General features: G+C 39.4%; 2 protein-coding genes across 7 annotated transcripts in view; one reads left to right on the forward strand and one right to left on the reverse strand.

Annotated features, from left to right (window-relative positions):
- pappa2 (pappalysin 2) overlaps window positions 1-4,709 on the forward strand; it is a 66,873-nt gene extending 62,164 nt beyond the window's left edge. Inside the window, exon 27 of the mRNA XM_005797124.2 lies at window positions 3,690-4,709. Within this exon, the coding sequence (XP_005797181.1) occupies window positions 3,690-3,785 (96 nt within the window). The 3' untranslated portion in view covers window positions 3,786-4,709. The remainder of the gene's footprint in view (window positions 1-3,689) is intronic.
- An 888-nt stretch (window positions 4,710-5,597) lies between these two features.
- Window positions 5,598-24,726, reverse strand: part of astn1 (astrotactin 1) — a 342,853-nt gene continuing 323,724 nt past the window's right edge. For all 6 annotated transcript variants that reach the window (XM_023335801.1, XM_014476012.2, XM_023335800.1 and 3 more), the window contains 2 exons: window positions 19,172-19,355; window positions 5,598-8,441 (listed from right to left, as the gene is read on the reverse strand). In XM_023335801.1, the coding sequence (XP_023191569.1) occupies window positions 8,204-8,441; window positions 19,172-19,355 (422 nt within the window). In that variant the 3' untranslated portion in view covers window positions 5,598-8,203. The remainder of the gene's footprint in view (window positions 8,442-19,171; window positions 19,356-24,726) is intronic.

Below are 24,726 nucleotides of genomic sequence, written 5' to 3' on the forward strand. Positions count from 1 at the left end.
GTATGAGGGGAGGAGGGTTCTAAGTGTGGGAGCAGCTAGAGGTGTCTGACGCTCTGCGGTTTTCTCGGCCACTGTTAAACAGCAGCTCAGCAAGCGGGGGTCGTATTTTGAGGAAGTAAGCTCAGTCGGCGGGAGAGTCAGCATCCTGACCATGACTGCAGCAGCGCTACAGAGCAGGGGTTGGGACCGGAGGGGGGGTTGGTGGGTGTCTTTGCAAAAATTCACCGTTTCTATGAAGTCATGCAGGTGTGATAAATTACTGGTTTCAACACAGGATGATCTTTTTTCCTCCGCTGGTACTCAAGAAAATTATGCACTGGGTTTCACTCCAGGTTGTTTCATTTTTGTTTCATATAAATCTCAAACACACAGATGAGGAATTAGAATTTCTACTACTGTGTCTTGGAAAATGATTCTGTCCATCAAACCCAAAAGAAAATTAAATGTACCTAAATGATGCAGTAAACCAACAAAGTGGTGAATGGATGCTTCAGTGGAATGAAATAACAGGGTGGTTTTGTGTACATATTTTAAATTCGTTCAAATCCATTTACTCTGATACCCCTGAATAAACACAAGTTTAATTATATGCGAATTAAGAAATAAAATCCAGCTTTTTGGTGATCAAACAAGATCACGAGACCAACAAACGAAGGATTTAAGTAAAAAATGTGGAGAATTTGAAAGCAGGGTTAGCTTATCAAAAATGTCCTGAACTCTAAGCATCCCATTGAGCTCTGTTCAGTTTGATCATCTATGAATGGAAAAAGTATGGCAAAAAAGACCTAGTTAAACATGGCCATAACCCTAAACTAAATGGGCGGACAAGGAGAGGAATAGTTAGAGGAACACTGAAGTTGCCCATGGAGGCTTTGGAGCTGCATAAATCCATAATTTGAAGGGGAAAATCTGCTGACAGTACGGTTATGAGTTGTGAAATCCACAAATCAGGCCTACAGATAACAGTATATGTGGAAAAAAACCTAGCATTGCACAAAATCTACACTGTGAAACTCAGTGATGATGGTAACGTGTGGTGGGAAGATTTCTCTTCAGCAGGGAACAATGAAGCTTAATACAGGACAGTCCTGAAAAATAGTTTGAAGATGGAAAACACGTCTCCCTAGACAAAGACGGTAAAAATATGGGCGGAGTTACAGGGTTAGATTAAAGTACTAAAACGGTATAATGGCCAGGCCTCAAAACACGTTTCAATCTGCAATAGGTGGTTCTACGAAATATCAAATCAGTGGAACTGAACAGAAATTTTTATCTGTAAAAACCTCCATAAAACACACTAAAGTTTGATGTTGAAATCTGAAATGATGTGTAAAAGTTCAAGAAGTACAGTTTTTTTTATTTTTCAAAAGGCATTGTGTGTGCTCCAAGTTCCATGTTCTTTGACTTGTTAATAGGAATCTGTGTGTGTGTGTGTGTGTGTGTCTACCAAAAGAGACAAAGCAGCAAGGCTTGTTTGGTTCTCATTGCATGCAAGGCCGACTTCTTCTTATTGAAGCGCTCTCGTCATGTGTGCTCTATTTTTCAGTGTGTTGCAGTAAACAGTGGGAGGTAACTTTTACATGCTCAGAAACACTCAAAGGACTTGGCTTTTGTTTGTGTGCATGAAGCAACAGAACCCCATCCAACGGTTGTTAGGAAGCTTCAAAAATGGAGTGCTCTTAGGCTCACTGCAAGTTGGCATCCCTGAATCAGAATGAAACCGTTAGAGAAATATTTAACAGGAGTGCCAACTCATCTTAGATGGCACTGCTGGTGCCTTCCTGCAGCTTGTTAAGAGCCCTCTGTGAAACCGCTCCCCACCCGACCATCAACTCTCTCGCACTCTGCAAAGCGGGCGCAATTAGCAGCGACGTTCATTACCCTCCACCTCGTACTGCGCGCCGTCGTCATCGTTTTTTTCCTTCCTCTGCCTCCCACTCCCCTTTCCTTTTTCCCAGTCTTCCTTCCACTCCTTTTCTCCAGGAGCAAATGTTTATATTTCTTGCAACAGACTGCTTCACGGGGCACCAGAGTTTATTTTGCAACCTGTGGTGATGGCTCGCTTCCTAGACGAGAGTGGGCAGCCTCTTGTTGTTGATTCCTAACATGTGTTCATCCGTTCATCTCCACGCCGGCGCACTCCTCCCTCCTCCTCTCCCTCCTGAACGACCGACAAGGCTCTCTCGCCGCTCAACGGCCAACGTCTGATCATTTGATGTGCTCTTTATCTGCCTTCTGAGGGCCGTTTGAGCTCTCTTTGAAGCCATGAGGAGAGGTGACGAGTGCTGAGGTCGCTCACCTTTCAGCACCAGCACAATGCTGCGCAGTTGGTCCAAGCAAACGCGGTTTTTATTGTCTGGTTTTGCCATTCAGAGTTTTGCTCCTTGCTCCTTGAAATGTAACAACTCAACTGGGAGGCCCTCTTAAAGGCTAATCTTATTCTCCGTATTTCACAACACTTTCACTTGTTTTGTTTTCTTTCCCCCTATTTACAGGGCGTCCATGCATTCTTAAAAAGCCTTAAATTCATTTATTTAAAATTACTGCCTTAAAATTTTTTAATTTCATTTAAGAAAATGTTGGTTGGCATTAAATATGTTAATCACAAGTCTTAAATTTTGTTGTGGTGGGACTATTTAATCTCATATTCTATGTTGGGTTTTGTTGTTCAGACGTCTGATCAGACATCTTCACTCACTGTGCCATGACTGAAGGTGATTAAGGCTACCTGTAACAAGCTGCTAATATTTGCTTGCTAGTATATGGCTCATTAGCAGCTAGCACATGGGTGTCTAGCTAGCTAAGTGGTTAGCTAGAGACCCATGTGCCAATTTCATTCTGAGAGAAGCACAAAGCTTTTGCCAAGAGCCATAAAAAGACCCCAGCAATTTCACAGATTTGGTCCCCTGCATTTCTTTTGTACATCACTGTTGTGGTCTGGAATTTTATTCATAATAGTCTTAAAAAGTCTTAAATTCCATAGGTGAAAACTACATAGACCTTGTACGTAGTTAAAAAAACAAGCATGGTGCTGTGTAAAGGTTTTTGCCCCCCATTTCTTAGCGATTTCAGTTCTTTTTAAAATCACATTTAATGCTCCATATCATCAGACAGGAATATACAGACAACCTGGGAAAATACAACAAGCAATTTTTAAATAATTTATTTATTACAGAAAAAAAATCTATTCAAAACTCATGATGGCACGCCTAATAATTTACTAGTTATAATAATTTAGTTAATAATTTATAGTGCCACTATGACATTTTCTTGGCAGAATTGTTTTAATTCTGCTCCACTGAAGCATGAATGGCCTATGCTTCAGTGACTGGCCTATTTTAAAGCTTTCAATTTTTATAAGTATTGAAATTTGGACTTGCCCTCTACTTCTCAGATTATCTGTTTTGCTGCATAACCCAATTTGAGCTGAACTAAAGATTGGTTTGGATAAAATTTTTCCCTTTGTGTAAACATTCAAAAACATCTATTTGGATTTAGTTGGGCTACCTTAGTCTGATATTTAAATCCGTTTGCTGATCTGAAACGCTCGAGTGTGACAAAAAGACAAAAAAACAGGAGACATCTGTAAGGAGGCACGCACCTTTCCAGAGAACAAGAGTTACAGATCTGAATCTCTGAACCAGGACTGGGAATTCGATTAGCAGTTCATTCTGTTTGTTTACCGACAGGTCATCCAGTTTGGAGCGGACTGCAGCGAGGACGAGTGCACTTGCCGTGATCCAGATGCCGAAGAAAACAAGAGCAAAGTAAAAACCTTGGACTGAAGAGGTGGAACCGGGGGAGGCATGCAATAAGATGCAGAGGTGAAAGGAAGCTGAAGTTGTCTTAAAAGTCGAACTGCATCACATTCACCACGAGTTAAAAAAATAAATCAGATGTGTAACATTTCTCAATACAAAGATTGTGACTAAATGCCATTTGTATTTCATTTTCTTGCTAAGCTGCATCCAATGAGTCATTACATCGAATGACATCCAGACATGATACGTTTCCTTGCTCCTAGCTAAGACGTAAGAGATTAGAAAAGGTTGTTTTGGAGATCAGAACCTAACACACTGCAGCCCTCCTCCAGAAATAAAGTCATCATAATTGGATCAAATCACTTATGAATGAGCTCAAGTACATTTCTGGATCTGATTAGAGTCGGGCCGCTCCTCACGGCTGAAGGCTACTGGAGAAACGCATGTAAAGACTAACGTGTATAGATCGTATATCTGCATCATCCAGTATATCCCACAAGGCCACCTATAAGCCAAACAGGTCATTGCTATATTTATATCACTGTTCACGTTATGTTATTGTGCTACTGTATTATGCAGCTGGGTTTCCCAAAGCAGCAGTGCATGGACGTGTCTAGTTGCTCAATTATGACAGTTATTAGGTCTAACTGAACATTGTGTAATTTCAGATATTGACTGTAAACACATTTATTATCCTCTCTATGCTCTTATCAGTACCACTGAAACAAATCTGCACATACGGTGAAGGTGAGATGAACTGAAGTGTAAGGCCGTCCATTCACTCAGCACAGACTTCATCCATATCCAGACACATTCTGGTCAGTCACCAACCAATACGAGGGAACACATCAGTACACAGGATCAATTAAAGTATATTGTGATATTTTACTGTACTTTGTACTCAATATAATAAATTCCAACTTTATACAGACCTGAATCATGTCCTGTTTGACTGATATCTCTGTTCATAAAGGGGTTTAGGTGATTCATGCAATCATATTAGAATACTTTACACTACTTATTAGAATACTTTGGGTTTCTTCTGACCCAAACAGTATGCATGTGAGCTGCTGAGAAATGTAATCTGCATAGAATGACAGTCTTTACATTCTTTTACATTTGTTTTGCTTGTACTTTAAAACATGCATAATTGTCTCAGGTGTATATATATATATATATTTGATAAAATTTACTAATTGCTCACAGAAGCCACTTAAATAGTAAAAAAAAAAAAGTTGACATGTGAAGGCCTCTGAAGTTTGTTACAACACATTGAACGAACAAACGGCATCATGAAGACACAGGAACACAACAAACAGGTGAGGGATGCAATTGCAGAAATTGAAGCAGGATTGCCTTTTAAACCAGTGTTCACTCTTTGAACATCTCACTCTGCACCACTTAATCCAGCATCTGGAAATGTAACAACTGCAAACCAACGAAAAAAGGCCGGTCGAGAATAGCGATCATCATCATCATCATATTTGAAATGCCATTTGGAAAGCTGACATGCTATTGGCTGGCATTTGATAAACAGCCAGACCAAGAGTGCTGATTGGCTGTTACCCAGTTTCCACTGGTTATATTAATGCATTTTATATCTGGTATGTAAACTATTAAAATAGGATGTCATCATAGTTTTTGGGATTTTAACTATGAACCCCAAAAACACGAGGGGTCCACTGTCTAAAATCTCTGCATTGCAAATTGGGGAGGGAGTAATGAATCATAAAATGCTTTGTAGAACCCAATCAAATTTGACATTAAATGTACAAAAATCTGGCAACAACGAACTCTCAGAACCTGGATAGCTATACATGACGCACACAAATCATACGCATTTTTCAGGGGTTATTTTATTTCAATGAAACATTTGAGCAGCAGTCTGAGCACTGAGATCAGAACTGCAACAACAATTAGCAACACCAGTCTCAATTCTGTCACAGAAAGCTGACAGTTAAACAGGAGCAGGAATATCTGCAGAGCACAAATTAAAGATTTGATAGACAAACCATTAGTGCTGTGAAAAACTTCATTGGTAAGTGTTGCGAAGCCTCTTTTGCTTAAAGTAGCAAAGGTCAACATGAAAACTCACTATGGGACACATATTATAAACAGGATTTCATGCAGATCAGAAACATTTTCAAAGATAAAAACAGATTTCTGATGTTTTTTATTTTCTTTTAATAGTCCTTAATTTCACCCCACACTGCTCCAAAAGTCAGTGTTCCCAAACTACAATCATATCACTCACAGGGACAAAATCAGTGCATTAATCTTGCAAAAACTACAATACACAGCTTATATGTAGGTTCGTTAAGATATCGACTAAAGCACACATCAATGCCGTAAAATATCACAATGAGAATATTGTATATACAGGAGTAAAAGATTAAATCGTGATGTAATTATGTATTGCTATCTATACAAAAATCTACAGGCATTTATTTTAGTATTCACACATTAGATTTGTTAAAAAGAAAAAAAAATCTTTTTCTGACATCAATCATCGACATGGCCCTCAGACGTATTATTAAAATGAGAAACAAAGTCAAAGAAAAGCTTCAGTGTAGTTTTACTGCTGGTTAAAATTGATGTTGTTTGAACATTAAAAGGATTAAGAAAATACAGTGTGAATTTTTTTTTAAAGTTATTACTGAAGTAAGTCAACGCGGCTTGGGTTTGAGTTATTTCAAACAAATGGTTTACAACGGTAAATAAGTATCAACACTACATTCAAGTTATATATATGTTGTTGCTAAAACTTCATGATAATGTTATGTACAGTGTAAACATTTTTTTTTTAATCTCTAAAATAGCTTCACACTTTTTCCATTTACTTTGTTTACCTTTCTACCAGCATAGTTCAATACAGAGGCCCACCAAAGAAAGAAAATTCTGCCCAGCGACAAATCAGGACAGTATCAGAAATACTGATGCACCTCAGTGGATTAAGTCGTCATTAGAATGCCTAATTATGCACCTATTACACAAATGCAAAGATATTTTAAGTATTTATTTCCAATAATTTTGATTAGTTTCATAGCTTGAAGCGGCAATATCTAACTTTTACAAAAGCTGCATGTACATCAGAGTGATTGACAGCACTAAGACCCTCCTCCTCCTGGCTCTGATTGGTTGTTTCTGACCGAGCGGTGTATATCTGCAGATAGCAGTACAACCACAGATTACCTGTCTTATACTGTCACAACATAGTGACAGTTTTAACAAACATATACAAAGCACATTTTTCATAAAAGTTACATACTGCGGCTTTAAAGCAAATGAAATCTGAAGACGGGAAAATCGAACTATTATTTCATTTAAAAAAAGTTATATTGTGTCTTACATAATAACAGGGAAAACTGCTGACTTGAAAATAACCCAGCAAGAAGCTGCTGGATACAGCGACAAATCAGGACAGCATCAGACATACTGATGCATACAAGAGGCCATATTATTGGAGTAATGAGTGGATGAAAAAAATATGGTGATTAAAAGTGTAGAAAACAACGGGGATAACAACAAGCGGATGATGAAGCAATGCCAAGCAGAAGCAGAAAGATGATGGGACAATTTAAAGACGCCCATTAGAGCAACCTGGACTTCCTTAACAGAGCCAAAGGCCGACTGCCTCCATGTCACACCTGACCAACTATTGAATGCATTCACTGTATGGTACATGGACATACATTTTTACATTTCGCTTTTAACACTCTGATTTTACTGCTCTTATGTCATTTTCGAATCTGCTAAGCAAACAAATTTGGGAATTTCATCAGCTGTAAGCTATAATCATAAAAATGAACATCGAATTCATTTGTTTCAATTTTCAAATTGAATTACTGAAATAAAGAAACTTTTTGATGATGTCCTAATGTATTAAGATGCACATGTATAATACTCTACTCTATATTAACTTCTCAAGTGTGATAGCTCTAAGAAAAATGAACTTGTCTGTTTTGCAGCTAAAAGGAATGCCATAATATAAATAAAAGTTATCTCATTGTTTGGTAGGTGCTAGCCAACAGCAACACTTTAATTTGGATCAAAACTGTTGTCTTAGGAGGATTTAATATAAACCACATATCACAGTGTGGATCTATCCAAGTTCAAACTTGTAGAGGAATCTGTTGCTATTCCTTTAATTTAATCATAATAGATTTCTTTAATTTTAACTCTTCATTAGAATAAAGAAGTAAAGTTTACAGACTGACCAAAAGCTCAGGGACTGGCAGGTGCTACAGAGCAGTGCTAATGACAGCTAATGTTATTAGTACTTTGTTTCTGAGTATCATTAAAGGTAAATGGACCAGATTTCATTTAAAATAATGTGCAGCACTTAGAAATAAGACATGAATCTCAGCAGCTTTTGTATGTAAAATCTGTGTTTTCTTGAGAAACTGTGTGGAAACTGTGCTGATCCTTTTGAAACCAAACCTCTAGAGCTCTTTGGGCTCTCCGTAGTCGTTGTACATGACAGTGAGTGTCTGTTCGTCACAGGCCTTGTGTACGTCCTGGCCCATCTCGGACCAGTTGAGCCCAAAGGCTTTGGTGTCGGTGTAACGGCAGGACAGGAACTTGAGGGACATCCGGCGAAGGCCGATCTTTGGCTCCTGCAGGAGGCCCTTACACCACAGAGAGAGCTCGTCCAGCTGGGAGAGGATGAGGCCCGCCTTCCTGTTGGGCCAAACAACATGGAGGCTTTAAAAGCACGTATGATTAAATACATGAAGATGATGCATGATAGTCTAAAAATACTTAAAAGTAAATGATTTAATCATTTCGTTCAACACAAACCAAAAGTTTTTGGTTTCACTAACCATTGATGTATTTACAGGAATTATGGGAAAGCTTGCAAATCTAAGCACACAATCCCAACTGGGAAAACGGGGACGGCAGCGTCCTGCTGTGTGGGTGTTCTCCACATGGCATCGTGACTAACGCAGGTTGTGTAGAAACATCCGAGCAAAATCTCCAGAAAGCAGCCAGGAAATTTTTCCTCGAGCGTAAATGAATCTTCCAAACGGACACTGACCTGAATCACAGCACCAGGTTAGTTACAAAGTGGCTTAATGACAACAAAGTCAATGTTTTTTGAAAGGCCTAAGTCTAAGTGTCATAGAAAATTACTGATCAGACTTTGAGCAGGTTTGCAGGCAACAACCAAGTTGACTTACAAACCTGTGGAAAGACAAAAACTGATTCAAACAAGTTCTGGTTTATAAAAGGAAATGTAAATGTCTGAGATTGAAAAGGAAAATTTAAAAACAATCTTATTTTTATTTATTCTGGCCTTCAGCTAATGGAATAAATGCAAATTTGAGGGCATTTGCCTTTTTATACAATGTAAGTACCTGATTTTATCTGTATATGCAAGTTTGACTTTTTAAGCTAAATTACTGAAATAAACTTTATGATCTACTGCATTGTGATAAAGCAGTAGAGTTTAATTAGACCTATGACTGGGCGTAACCTGGTACACACATTACTAACCCATTGGAAACACCAGATTGGATTTTATTTTCCATTTCTAGCCAAACGGCAATGACAAACGCAAAAACAAGTCAAACTGTCCCGGCAGGATATGGTGCCATAATTTGAATATGACAAACAGATACCACCATCGTCAAATTGTAAATTAAAAAAATAATAGCGGTTTCAAAAAAAGACAAATTGCTGAATTTTTGCTAGTGGTAAAGACATTAATAAGCGACTGGGACATACAAAAAAAAAAAAACAAAAGCCTTCTGGTTTCATGTGCTGCTAAGCTGCCGACAGGCTGAAACTCAAGTTGGTTCATCCATCATACTGCGTCCCTGATGCTGGTTTATAAAGACATGGCTGTCTTTGTACAACCTGAGACTAGCTTCCAACCACCGCTGCTTCCTCCCTGACGCCGCTCACTGGGCAAGCTGTACAGTCGGGGACACTTTCCAACTTCCACCCTAAGCTCACAGCGGCGGGCTCAAGCTCTGGGTGGGAGTAACTGCAGCTAAATAGTGGAAAATGAATGAAAAGCTACATTTCTAATGGTAAGCGAAGAGCTGGCCGTGTGAAACCAAACGGCTCTAATGCCGAGGGGACTCTATGAAATGCTTGAAATTGTCGTTTGGCCAAACCAGGCCAGCTGTAAAATCATCTCCTGTGGAAACATGATACACAGAGTTCACATAAAGACATCTCACAAGACTCTGGGCGCAATAAATAACCATTAAACCTGATGCAGTCTTTTTTGGCCCGCATGGCGAACTCTTGTCAGGTGTTTGTCTAAGGTCAGGAAATGGCAGCGAGAGAAGATTTCAATCATTCCATGCACAGTTTCTTCTTTTTGTACAGCCAAATTACTAATTCCACATTGCAACATTTCCACTCTGTCATGCCACAAGTCTGCGGGGCGCGCCAGAGCCACCAGACGTGCAACACATCAAGTTACTGAGCAACGCATGCAGCTCGCAATGTGAAGATATGCACTGCAGTCACCTACAACGCTTTGGAAAATAAAACACATTCTCTCCACTTAAGTGTTTTCACTTTTTCTCACATTACCACCAAAACTTAGTATTTTGTGATTACTTATAAAAAGGAAAGCGAAACATGGTTTATTCAGATATTTTAACTGAAAATAAAAGAAGGATGACATGCTGTGTGAAAGCTCTTTTGTTCATTCTTCCTTGCTACTCATCACATCATCAGTTAGATCAGATCACGTGTCCATGAACGTTTTAAGTCATGGCACAGATTCTGAAATGTACTTTCTTCTGGCCTTTGACTAGACAGTTCAATGATATAAATATTCTTTGACCCAAGTTGAAGGGTTAGGGTAACCCTAAACTTCTCTTCTTGCTGAAAAAAAAATCTCCACACCACCATATTGCCAAAAAAATCTTCTCCAAAACCTTTGACTGAAATGGAAGTTTAGACATTCATCTACAATTCTCTCTTTTTTTTTGCCAAGAGGTTGACCTGCAACCTAAAGGGAAGATGGAACATATTCTGAAGCAAGCCGCTTATTTCTTTTTTAGAGCAAACACAGCTGATTTATTGAAGACATCTTTCAGAAAATGAGCAGGAGCGAAATCTGAAGGGCGATTTGTTGGCTGTAGCTTTTTAACTACCTCTGTGAGGGAAGAAAAGGACACTGGCTAAAGCTGGTCAAAACCAGTGATGCTTTTGCAAAGAGCAAGACCTGTATTGGTGGAAACAGGAACAAGTGAGTTTGGTCCGAGAGAGGAAAATTGCATCAATGAGAAAGAAAAAACTTTACAGTGAAAGAGTGACGGTTATTTGCGGGGTTTCCTTTAGAGCTTTAAAAGCTAAACAGAACCTGAGGCTGGTGAATGTTATCAGAGACTAGAGAAGACATGAACTCCATTTTAGCAGCCTTAACAACTCTGATATGTAGAAAGGTATCAATGCTGGACTTCTTTAAGGTATGAAGCTCATCTTTTTTTCCCACCTTTACTCAACCAGCAGACGGTCGAGACGCAGGGCACGGATGGAGTCATTCAACCATGGTTCTGAGTGGGTTTTTACGTGCCTGGATCTGAAAGGTGTAACGGAGTCCCAAATACTAGCCCACAGCAAACTGAAAGGAGACGAAAACTCCTGGGCATTATAATCTCTAATGCTATCCACCGAGACACGACTGGAGGACGATGAACACAAACATCCAGACGAATGTGCGGTCGCATCAGTTCAAAACGAGCATTTGGTACTGCTGTATCCGCTTGCTGCTAATGTTCAAAGTGGGCAGCCTAAGCACAAAAAAAAAAAAAACCCCCGACAACCTCAAACTGCATCACTCCGTACAATAATACGTGAGATATGTTCTGGTTTGGATGAACGCTTGATCTGGATCTGAACTCTGTTGTGGAATAAAAGCAGACATCAGAAGTGAGCGAGAAAAGATGGCTTTTATTTGTAACCGGTGTCTGCCAGTCACTGTGGCAAGCTAATATCCGCTTGTCAAACTCACACTCGCATGATAACCCGCAAATTTTTTTATTTTCTCCCTCCACTTTTGCATTTTGCTGAGGACTGCATGGTGGCGTGTTGGGTAACAGTGTTAAAAAAAAAACAGTTTAGATCTCAGCTGGAGACTTTCTTTAAGTTTCTACAGGTACTCCAGCTTCCTCTTGCAGCACAAAACCATGATTAGTGACTGAATCTAAGCTGGATTTGTGTGAACAGCTATTTGCCTCGGTATGCCTGCGTTGACGTGGTGCTCTATCCACGTGGTCAACTGTCTCTCTTGACTGCCGGGTGGAGTCTTCACTTCTGCTATTAAAACCTCACAATGTGTTATCGCTGCAAAAAAAGTGCAACCTTTCCATCACTGTTTCAGTCACACAGGTAGCTTCAATCAAACCTACCAAGTTTCATTGTATCTGTTAGAAAACTGCAATTCATATTTGATCCAGTGAGTCACTTGAAGTAACAACAGCAGATTATATTATGCTTTCGTAGCTGATTTTGCAGAATAAACAACTTTAAGTGTTGAAGTTTAATAATGTTCAAATACATCTTTAGGTTTAGATGAGCTTTATGTCCCGGCAGATAAAGAAGTTGACGATGCCGTCCGGTTAGACGGCTTGCCAGCAGAAAAGAGCCCACGTTGAAACTGTCGTTCGTATCATTTTCCCTTCTTATAATCCCAATACTATACCACAGATTTCAGCGGTCTGAGGAAACTGAGATAATTATTTGCTTTAAATGAACAAAAAAAAAAATTGTGGTTTGTTATGCTTTCATTTGTCAGGAAATCACAGAAACATTCAAAAATAGCAACGGTTGTCATCATAAATCCTGGTGCATGTATAGAAGCGGAAAATATTTGTGTGGCTGATAAAGCACGGACCTAAAAAGAAAAAAATGTAACCAGGCCTAAAATTTCATGCAATTTTGACTCCAGAAAATAATAGAGTAGGGATCTGTCCTCTGTGCAGTCCTCTCTGTACAAACAGCACGAATCTCCCGTTCCACCACATCCTAAAGGTGCTTGATTGCATAACGGTGGAGGTCGTCGGAGTACAAGCAACTCATTGTCGCGTTCAAGAAACCCGCTGGAGATCATGTCAGCTTTGCGACATGCTGCATTAATCTTCTGGAAGTAGCTGTCAGACTTATGAGCTGCTGCCATGAGATCGGTTCATTTATCATTTCTGTTAACAACCAATTGGACAAATGCAACGTTGACGCCGAGCGCGTTTCATGGATGCTGGACCTCCCGTCTGGATGCAGTACTGGTGGAGTAACCTCAACAGTATTCCTCGATATGAACGATGGGATATTTTTATTAGGCAGTCGAGTATATAAATAATTCTACATTCTCATCGACTCTCTTGTATCGTAGAAAACAATCAATCACAGCTGAACTAACAGCTAGGAGGCACTTGCACATTGACTATGTGGGCGTTTCTGTCCTTCATTTGGCTTTAAAAAGTCTAAAGGCAAAGCAAACAGTCCGCTGTGATTATGATTGGGATTTTTTTTTAAATCGTTTCCAACCATAACAACATTTATTAACACAAGTTTAGCTGATTAGAGAGATTGTAAACCAACAACAGAAAGAAAATAAGCAATAAAATATCAAGTATGTTTCAATTTATCAAGGCCAAAGAGTCCAACCAAGGACCTGGTCCGAGCTGAAACAACCAGGGTTGAGGATTTTCTTTCAGCCCTCCCAAAAACATCTCGTATTTCTAAGTCAACAGCCAACTATAAAATGATACATGCTCCCTTGGCGATGACAAGCTCTGGCCCTCAGAGGAGCTTCAGAGATGCTATGGTTTGGGTTAAAAACACGTCTGGAAAGAAAAAAAAAAGAAGCAGCAAAATTGTCCTGTGCAAAATGCCAAACAGTCTTGTCAGTGAAATTTGATTAGATTTTTCTTTTGGCATATTTAAATATCTGAAACAACAATGAAACAGCCCACATTTTTTATTCCTTTGTAAATAATTCTCAGTTTGTTTATAGCAATGTACATTGAGTCAGTCTGTGCTAAATCTCTGCTATCTATATTTGGACTTGCTGATGCAAAATCTGTTTTCCTTATCATTGTTCCTGACAGAAAACTTAGGATTTCTTTGAATAACACAGCGGTATTATTCAAATACCTTTGTGCATGAGGTCGTATTCCTGTTTACTCTCTGTAATACGTCAAATATTTGCTGGTTGAAAAAAAGTGGCAATTTAAGAACTAAGCAAAAAGAAGTAGCTGAAGAAGATCTTCAGGAAAACATCCACTAATAATTAACAAAATTTGACATTTTTAAAAGTCAGATTCAACATAAAAATGATGACAAACCAGGATGAAAACAAATTACAAATATTTGCATTCTATACATATGTCCAGTACATCATGATTCACATCCTACTGAACTCAAACGATAAGTTTCCTAATGCACTTAGGAAAACCGTTGCTTTACTCACATGTCTTAATCATTATTGAGTGCAAATGTGTTTAAGATAACAGCCAATATTTTCTTTTTTTTGCCAGATATGCAAACATTTTGAAACTAGCACGTTATAATCTCATTTGGTAAACTATTCCACTGACTCCGGACAACAAAAGAGAAGGCAGTTTTATCAACTAAGCTGACTATTTATCCCCCTTCCCTCCAAGTATGTAACTCTGCTTTGGTCAGTGGGTGTTATGTGCGGCGTACTGGGACTGCGAGGCGGTTTCAAAAAATACAAACTACTGTACGTACAAAGTTACGACAAGTTAAGCCTGTTATTAGTGCAGGCCTCATCTCCCTTTATATGGACAGCAATCAAATTAGATTTTGAGGTCAGTTGGAGTTGAAACAGATTTTTCAAGTAGTAATTCACGTTATATTTAAGTTTCTGGACTTATTATAAGATCTAAGGATCATTAAAGCTCCTCAGATCTTATAATTTGGCTGTCTGGTGGCTCCTTTAGTACCTGTGTAACTTCCTCCTTCTCTACGCCTTCATGAAATCTTCAGTTTTTTATATCACTTTTTAATACCTGCTGCTACGTTGTTTATTCACTTTTCACTGAATCCACTTGACTTGTTTGAAATTTATCATACGTGGTGAGGTTTGCATTTGCGAACCTATGATGCTGAAAGGCGTGTTTTTTTTTTATGATGACTGATAACAGAGCGCTGGAACCCCAGCGTGTCATCAATCTCCTCCCTTACGTGTCTGCCGTCAAACCGTGAGTTGTTTTCCTTCGTCTTCTTGGCAATCATACTTGGTGTTTGAGCATTCAGTTTATTAGTAATCTTCTCCTCTTTCCCCTGTAAGCAGACATGACCTAAAAATGAATAAGCAATGAGTCTACAGAGGAAACATCTTAGTCTACTGAGGAAAAAGAAGCTATTTTGTCTTAGCCTTCTCATCCTTTCCAGGTAAAAATGGTTGCCACGCTATCACTAAGGCGCTTTGCTGGGGAAAATGATGATGGGGTGTCGAAAGAATTTCTGAGGATTTACATCAGTTTGCCTTTCTTAACAATTGCTGTAAACAAGATAAGATAAAGTAAGATGGTAACTGCCTCGGAAATTTTTAAATATCTGCACCTTTCTCTTCCACTTTATATTTTATTTTCCACACACATTTATTTCTAAAAAAAACACAAAATACTAAAGGAAATAAACAGATTATTAGATCTTACGACAAAAAAAAAAAAACAACAACATTTGGAAATCAGATAAATTTCTGTTTCTAGACAGGTCAGATCTGTAGGATGTGGTGGCGTAGATTTGGACCATATCCATCTAAAAAAAAATCTTGACACAGCTTCATCAAAGGTTGGGAAATTGATTTGTTTCGTATTGCATGAGGCGAAATGTTGCTAATTTAGGAATCTAGGTCCTTCGATGTTTGCAGTAAGATGTTGTGCATGTTTTATAACCTTGTCGTGGCGAACGTAATCTCTTCTGCCATCATCTGTTCGGGTAGCGGCATCAGAACCAAGGGCACAAAATGGCTAAACAAGCTATTAAATAAGGTTGATTCTGATGTGGAGCCGCAGGAGATTAGTGTGCAAAGAAGGAACCTTCATAAAAATCAAGAAAATTATGGACAACCCTGCATCTGATCAGAGGCTTTTTCAGAACCGCTGTAATACAGACCACTACAGGAGACCCTTCCACAGCCATCACCATCTGCAATAACTCTTTGAAGTGGTTTGGACAACACGAGTTTAATATGGGATTAATAAAGTTTTTATATTTTTTATTTTAATGTCTGAATTGAAGTTGCATAGCTTCACTTCCAGAGTTCAAGCTGATCTCAGGATTTCTTTTTTTTTTCAGAATGGGGCACGCATCAGTTGCGGATGCTTTAGAAGCCAGAAACATTGCATGACTAATAAATTTGCTAAAAATGCTCTTGGCAGTATTTTGGTCCTGACTCGAGTCCAAACATTTATCTGCTGCATTTGTTTTTCACAGCAGTGAAATAATGTCAGAGTCATTAAGAGACTGACACCGTGGGGTGCTTGTACGCAGTGAAACTGTGAGGCCATTAACCTCTCATCTGGCCTGCCTGCTTGTTAAAAAATAACCATGTGTAGCATTAAGTCGTTTCTCCCAGCGAATAGGGAAAGTCTAATGCACATTTGATGACTTGGCTGAGCTGAAACATGTTTATGCTTCCTTAGTTTGTTGTCAGGCCTTACCTTGAATGCACTCCTCCGGGGTGCTTGTATTAACATTAATCACTGCTCCCTTTAACCAAATTGTGGGGTTGTTAATCTAAGTGCATTTTAATGGAACACATCAGAGGAAACTCCCTCTGCTACATTAACCTTTTCCAACATGGTTCCTATTAAAAAAACAAGCTTTCATTTTAGAGTGAGGGAACCCACAGAAGCAGAGAGAAACAAAGAATTAGGGGAGCTTTCGCTAATCAGATTCACCTGCCAAAGTCTGTTTATTAGTGGATTTTATGTCCAACACATGACTCTGTTTAGGAAGCATAACGCGGCGCTTTCACGTTCGCAGTGTTTGTTTGTGCTTTATGACCGAGGCGCTCTGAGGCTTGTCCTGGCTGGATGCTGCTTCGGTAAAAACGGTGATGTCACAGAATCTGTTTTCCAGCCCGTTTGACAGAGTTTCCTCCTTAAACGTCAATTTACACAGACAGCGGTCATGAAGACGCAGAGATATCTGCACAGTGTCGAGGATCAAAACAAAGTCGGACACAGCACGGCTTAGAATGAGCTGACGTAATGGAGATCTGACCGTCGGTGGGGTATGTTTGTAATAACGCTGGAACGAATTACAGCTTGCTTTGAAAAATGAAAGGGAAATGCTTCGGTTCAGATAGGATTACCTCTGTTTTTGCTCTGTTTGGATCTTGTTCTTGATTTTGAAAAAAAAAGGCAAAAAAAAAAAAAAAAGCAAAGAAATCAGATTTTTGTTTGATACACACACTGGAGCTCGTGCAAGCTGATATTTAGCATTATGACACTTCTTAAAGTCCCTGATGAGTGTTCAGACGTAATGAACAAAAACAAAGTTGTGTACAACCGGGTTCCAGTAACCCTTAAACTCATTCCTGCTGTTAGGATCAGTCTTTTCTCGGCATTTTATTGGGAATTTATGTGGTAGACCAACAGAGAGTAGCACACAGTTGTGTGGCAGAAGAAAAAGGATAATTTTCTTTTTTTTACAAATGAGAAATCTGAAAAATGTGGCAAGGATTGGTATCCAGCCCCTTATGGTCAAATGTCAAATCGTTTTCTGGCATTATCAGGTTTTCCCTCCAATCATTGTCTCATAAACTCAGCTTCCTTGGCGATGGTGTGTTCAGATATTAATTTCACATGTAAGACAGAAAGTTCATTTTTGGTCTCATCTGTCAAATTACCTTCTTCTTGTACACATGGCTTGTGTCAAACTACAAACAGGAATTTATTCTTGCCAGGATGAGGATGTCTTGATTAATTTGCGGTTGTACTTACATTTCTTAACAACGGGGTGAATGTGAGATATTAAACATTTGGGATATTGTTTTAGAACGTAAACCCTACATTAGCCTCTCCACAACATCCCTGGTTTGTCTTGTGTGTTGCTTGGTTTATATGATGCCTTTTGTCCATTTATGACTTGGGTGAGTTCGGGAAGGATTTGTTTTTATTTATGGGCATCAGGGAATTGAGGTTTGAGTACAAATCCATGCAAGACTTACTGTATTTTTGTGGAAATGAAAACTCTTAAATACCACAAGTAGTTTTTCTTCTGCTATTTAGATTGGTCATATCTCATAAAATCTCAATATAATATTTTGAAGTCAGTGATTCTAATGTGACACCACATTGTGACAATTCATTATTTAGGAGAACCTACTTCATGTATTAGCAGGACTTGTCATCCAGATTACATTGGAAAGCGCCCTTCAGCATCTGAACGTTACACTTAAAATAACTTTATTGTGTGACCAAGAGGCCTGGTGTTGTCCTGACCTTCCCCCAGATATCCAGAAGATGTTCTACCTGAATTGTGAGTTAGCTCAGTTAACTACTGTCAGGATAAAAAAAATTAAATAAATATTTGTGGTGGGCAGAGTAGTTAGACTTAGATCAGATCTGCCAATGGCAGATGTCAAATCTGAGAAAAGTTAATCAAAATCAATCGGTTGTTTAACTTCTGGAATCAGGTGATTCAGGGTTTAAGGTTTACACAGTTCTAGGATTCAATGGCTCATTACATTGTTTAAGGATTAGCGGCACTGAAACCTCACTTCAGAGCAGTGCTTTCACCAAACTGTGATCCAGCACAGACGCTTGTCAAGTTGCCACATTTCTTGGCCAATCTCCTTGGCGAGTTATGCTGTTACTGTTCAAGGCATCGTTAGTGTCAACTGCACCACTCAGTGTGACAGTTTTGTTTGTGGGAGGGAAACTCATGGCTGAAAAAAACAACAAAACAGATTTTTCAACTATAATCTACTCATTAATACAATGGCTCAGTCTTTAGGTATTCTTCAAAAGTCTGGCTCAAGACAGATCCACACCACTTTGTATGGTTTCTGTTCTACTCGCATATCAGCGATCAAGTTGAAGTTGATGACCAATTTACTGGTGGGAATGCAGTATGTCTGATCTGTTTTGTGTCAGAGAAGAGGGCATTTAAGAAACGTAACATGGGGGCCCCACAATGGGCTGCCACCTTATTGTAGTGGAAAGGTTTGAGTGTCTTGATGATCCTAGAAGCTAAGTTGTCAGGTGGGTGGGTGGATGGATGGATGGAACAATGGGCTTTGTTTTTCAGTTACTTTTCCTATACATGTACAATAGCTATCCAGCATGAAAAGAAACAAAACAAATGAATGGGTTACTTCTTTATAAAAAACTTCTTAAGTTTTTGTACAGCAGGCAAATAAAGAGAATCATGACTCAGGAAAAAAGGTAAGAAGAGAGCAGCAGTACCTCGGTCCCAGCTCATCCTCACACCTCCAGGTGAATTCTCCAAAGCTCTCGTAGCGCTGGTTGTAGTGGTAAAGCACGCGGTGGAGTGTGGGAGCGCCCAGGTCCATGAGAGTGTTGTAGGCGGTCTGCTGCTCTTTCCCGCTTGTGTAGCCGTTGAACAGATTGTAGATCTTGTCCGCAATTTCTAAAGGAACACATACAATCTGAAGTCAAAACGAACTCTAACTTACTTTGTCATCAACATGTGGGATGTCTAATCAAGACTTTAAACTGTCAGTATTAGATTCAAATGAATGAAATCAAATGATTTATTTTCCCCTAAACATTAAAATGATGAGAGAACATTCTAAATAGTTTACCTAAGCTAAGATTACTATACTTATAAACAATTATGGATAGGCAAGACGAAGATGTCATGGTAATGTTAAAACACAATATTTCAATCAAACGGAGGCACACCTGTGGATCTGCTTTAAGGCAACCCCTCAAAACTAGTCGTTTTTTGTCTATCTGATCATGTATCCAAACACAAAGAGCATAGCACAACTGCAAATCTACCAAAATATGGCTTCCCACTTAAACTAACCAGCTGAGTCAAATACCACCTTAATTAGAGAAGCAGCCAAGACTTTATAGAAGAGTTGCAAAAAGAAAGTCATAGCTGTAAGAAAGTCTTAAGCGGATCCCTTTAAAGTCTGCAACAAGTGACGAGAAAAGCAAAAAACAAATCACCCAACATGTCAAGAAGAGAGTCATGCTTGTCAGATTATCCCAAAGCCCTAACCTCAGACTCATAAGCAAATTGCAGGCAGAGTTGAAAAACTGTGCAAAGCAACCAACAGTGTATTGAACCATTTGGTTTCAACTGTATAAAACACATCATCTTTGATAATAATGTGTTTGTATCAGGGGTGAGTCTCAGTATAGGCAAATGTCTATACTGAACAATGTAAAAAAGAGTTATAGAGTTTGTACGTTTTCTTTTATTAAATTAATGATGACAGTAATAACATCGACAGAGTTTCCCTCTGTGTATTATAAGCCTGGTGGGCCACCAGGATGTACTTGCGTCCCCACCAGGCTTAGCATTGCTTGTTTATTTATTTGAGGATTTTTAAATGTTTAAGAATGTTTAGTTAGTGTTTAGATATTACTAATGTCTTCTAATTACACATAATAAACTAGTGATATTTTAAAATTTCCTGTCAACTTTAAACAGTTATCTCAAAAACATGGTGGACCACTGGATGACTGCCCTAGCGCCCCCACCACTGGGGTTAGCAAGATTTCTGGGGGAAACCCGGCATAGGGGCTGATTATAAAACAACTTTAGACTTGTTTCCATTTAGCCTTAAAGGAATGTAGTCTTTGGAAGTTTTGAGTAGTTTTGTAGCTCTGGGTCACTCAATATGTTGCATTACAAGTCATGCAATATTTTAGACAGCAATCAGAGTCTTCAAGAAAACCCAAAGACAGGTAAAATCTTTACTCTGTTTTGGTGTTTTGAGTAACAGCCCTTCGAAATGCTGAAATATTCACATACTTGTCCTATTGTCACATCCTAATCTTTATCTTTCTTGTCATATGTCAACACATTTTCTGAACCATTGCAGACAACTGCAAGACCATTGCCATTGGCCTTGTAGCCTATTCTCAGCAATCTGTTTTTTCATAACAGAAACTACTATGCTTCTAATTAGTTTATTTTCCTTAAAGCAGTAATGAAGGTACTTTTAGACACTTAAACACTGAAAATGGACTAAGATGAGTAATATTCATCCCCCATTTTCCAGACTTTGAAAACACCATATGTGGAAGGAAACTTGGTTTCTGATTACATGACTTTGATGTAAACTTTAAAGATTTAGTAATGTTTTGTTCTGTTTTAAACAGTTAATGTTAAGCATTGTTAGCAACTCAATGGCAAAAAGAAAAAACAATAAAGTTTAAGTTCTCAAATAGTGTTTATTCCAGTTTGTGATCCCTGGAGTAGCAGAGATCATTGCGAACACCCACAATTATGTTTAGTTTTCAAAAGCCTGTCTGGATTTTGTTTCTGTGTTTCATTAGTGTTGCTGTGAAGCTCTTTCCTTTTCATACTTCAAGCCAACTTTTAGATCTTCAGATATGCAGCAGACTATTTTAACGTGCAACTTCCACTAAGAACACCATTTGAAAAAGCATAAATCATTGTTCAAGTTGAAGTTGGAAAGGCTTTTTGCAACTCGAACAGATTTTTGAGCTTTTCATGGCCTGTCAGGCTAGCAACTTATCCCCTCTTCTGGATGGCAATAAAGTCACCCAGTACACTGGAAGTATTACGTTTCACACCATTTATACTTCTCCAGGCATTAAAATTAACAGCGTAAGCCCAGTAGGATCACACTTCAATGAGTAGCGCATTTTTGTAATAGCTGATTAAAATCAGCAGCCGGATCCACAAAAACATCTTCGCTATGAAGCCGTTATTGCTGCAGAGGGCAGGCAAGGATTCCAGCTCTTTAATTTCTAAGATGGGATGATATATATATATTTTTTTACAGTCAATATCCTCACGGAATTGTAGGATACGGTGACCATAAACAGTCTTGATCCAGAGAGGAAAAACTATCTGCCTGTGACTTTATGACTCACTCTATGAACTCACATGACATCTACTTTGTGAGACACTGAGAAATAGCTCCAAACAGGCAGGAATTAATTCATCTAATAACATAACTTTTTAGAACTATTTAGTGATCCATTTGGTCACACTATTTTCATGCTCATTACAATAAAGGTTGAAGAGCCCTGGATAAGGGTTCATGCACCTTAAAGATGGACAAAATTATGTCCCATTGCAGCTTTAAACTTAAATATGTCTTACTGGACATTTATGTGATATGTCAACTGAATGTAGAACATATTTGTGAGATCGGGGTTTATATGTGTGCAATTTAATCTAGAAACAAAGCTGCTATGAGATATGAATATAAGAGAACAACCAGTATTGAAAAGACACACTAGGGAGGGAGGCAGTCTGAAGCGGCTTTATTCTGTAATGCATAAAGCCACAGAGCGTTGTTCAATCATCTATCCACACACACAAAGAGCATAGCACAACTACAAATCTACCAAAGCATGACTTCCCACTTAAACTAACCAGCTGAGTCAAATACCACCTCAATTAGAGAAGCAGCCAAGACTTTATAGAAGAGTTGCGAAAAGAAAGTCATAGCTGTAAGGCAGTCTTAAGTGGATCCCTTTAAAGTCTGCAACAAGTGGTGTAGGAGAACAGCAACCATTGGTTGAAGAAGGTAAAAAAGTCAGCCTTAGTGTCGGCTGTGCTGAAGAGGTTCGTTTTCCAGAAGAAAAATTAACATTGAGCTCTCAATCGGTGGCCCCTAAGCACTGATTCTTTCATTATCCATACCGCTTTCTCATAATCACAAGAATACCACCAGATGTCTGTTTAAAAAAAAACAAAAATCACCACTTCTGGAAACTTTCTGCTTTCACTTTCGGAACAGCTTGCTAATTGTTACTTCCTCTACATTCAAAGCTTAGGTGAAAAGAAAATAACCCCTCCATACTGCAGCAGGGCAGAGCTCAAATCATGGTACCGGTAGCTACCGTAGCACTTTCGGTGACAGCTGCCATGGGTGCCACTGGCTGCCGAGACCTCATACTGGCACCTGCCACGGGCTGCCACGCCACTTCCGGTGACCGCTGCCTTAGGTGCCGCGACCTCATACTGGATGTTGTGGATAGCCGTAGGGCTGGATCACATGGTGTTGGTAATGATTGTAGATCACCTGTTGCTCAGGCCCGGCGGCATGGGTGAGCATTGGGGGGCTGCTCAGCGACCTTGTTTGACAGTCGCTAATACTGGCACCTGCCAAGGGTTGCCGCAGCACTTCCGGTGACCGCTGCCTTAGGTGACACAGGCTGCAGCGATCTGCTACTGGCACCTGGGACGGGTGCCACGCCCCAGCAGCACACGGTGCCAGACCAGCCAGTGGTCTGCCGCAACCCGGCACGGGGTGCCACGACCAGCTACAGCTTAATAAAGGCAACTTCTTGCTTCCTTGACGTATGCCACGACTTTTGTGTTAGACTGAAAATTAATTATTTTGTTTTGAACCAAAAAAAGCCAAATGCATGCATCCATCACGGATTCGGTGACATGTACCGCAGCTTCTGTGTCACATTGAATATGAATGAATTAATAAAAAAAAAAAAAAAAGAAAAAGAAAAGAAAGAAAACATCGATTTTTCCTCACAAAAGTATCGCATTTCCTTTTAATTTTTGCATCCCCTCGCAGTAAACAAATATGCCCTTGGTCTATTTTGGATACAGTCACAAATGTCAGTTTAAAATTTCTAATATACACATTTAAAGAGCCTCAGTGAAAACATGTTTATACGTATATTAACTCTGTGGTGCAAAAGAAACTAATTGAAAATCATTTTATTTACTATGGAAGTGTATTGTACAAACATGACTGCATAAACATAATACTCATATTGTATGAACTTTTATGGACTTTATGGACCCGCAACTTTATCTCTATTATTTGGTTAAACACACACGCTGCAGCTTACAACCATGCTTGTGTGTGTCTGTCGCCAGTTATTCGTAAACAGACTGAAACTGATTAGACTACTCTTTGGGGTTGCGGAGAAAAGCTAAATTCGCGCTACAATCTCCTTCACTTGGTTCCTAAGGTTTGCTAAGTGTAGCCCAGCGCTAGACGGTGAATGTAACTCCGTGTCTGTTCCATTTGTGTGACATGTATGGCTTGTAACATTTCATGATTTTCGACATTAAAAAAAGTGTTTGTACACTTAACCAAATCTAATCGATTAGGTTAAGTGTAAAGCCAAGTGTACACTCGTCCCAAACTCAGGTTTTGGTCGCGTCCCAGAAACTTGTAAAAAGACGTGGGTCATGCACAGAGATAAAAATGATTGAGCTACAACAGAACGTAATAGTCTGCGCATTCTGAGCATCCCCATCCTAAACAGGATGGGACTGCACAGAAGGAAACGTCTGTGCAGATGCGTGGGCGTCTCTAGATGTGTGTGACTGATCGTCTGGCACCCTGTGCTGCTGGGCCGTGGCACCCGTCCCAGGTGCCAGTAGCAGATCTCTGCAGCCTGAGTCAGGTCGCGGCAGCCCGTGGCACCTTATGGCAGCTGTCACCGGTAGTGCTGTGATAGCTGCTAGTGCCACGACTCGAGCCTGCTGTCTCTCTCAAACTGTGCTACAAAAGGGAAAGCGGGCAGTGAAAATCGGTAATTCAAAGATAAATGGACATAATTTGTCTTCATTCGCCCTTCGCCCTGTACAAGAACAAAGTGTTTAATTTGCCAGGGGACTGCAGCTCTGATGGTTTCCAATTAGAAACTGCATTATGAAAGCAAGCATAAGCATTTTGAACAACAAAAATAATTGCACTAAGATCGTCTTACCAAGCTGCGAGCGGGATTCTTGATATGTCTATGACACAACAAAAAGCAACAGAGTGCTCACTCAGAGCCACATGAAATGTAAAAAAAAATGTCCATGGCTG

This window comes from Xiphophorus maculatus, chromosome 6 (assembly GCF_002775205.1).
Source record: "Xiphophorus maculatus strain JP 163 A chromosome 6, X_maculatus-5.0-male, whole genome shotgun sequence".
In the NCBI taxonomy this organism is placed as follows: Eukaryota; Metazoa; Chordata; class Actinopteri; order Cyprinodontiformes; family Poeciliidae; genus Xiphophorus; species Xiphophorus maculatus.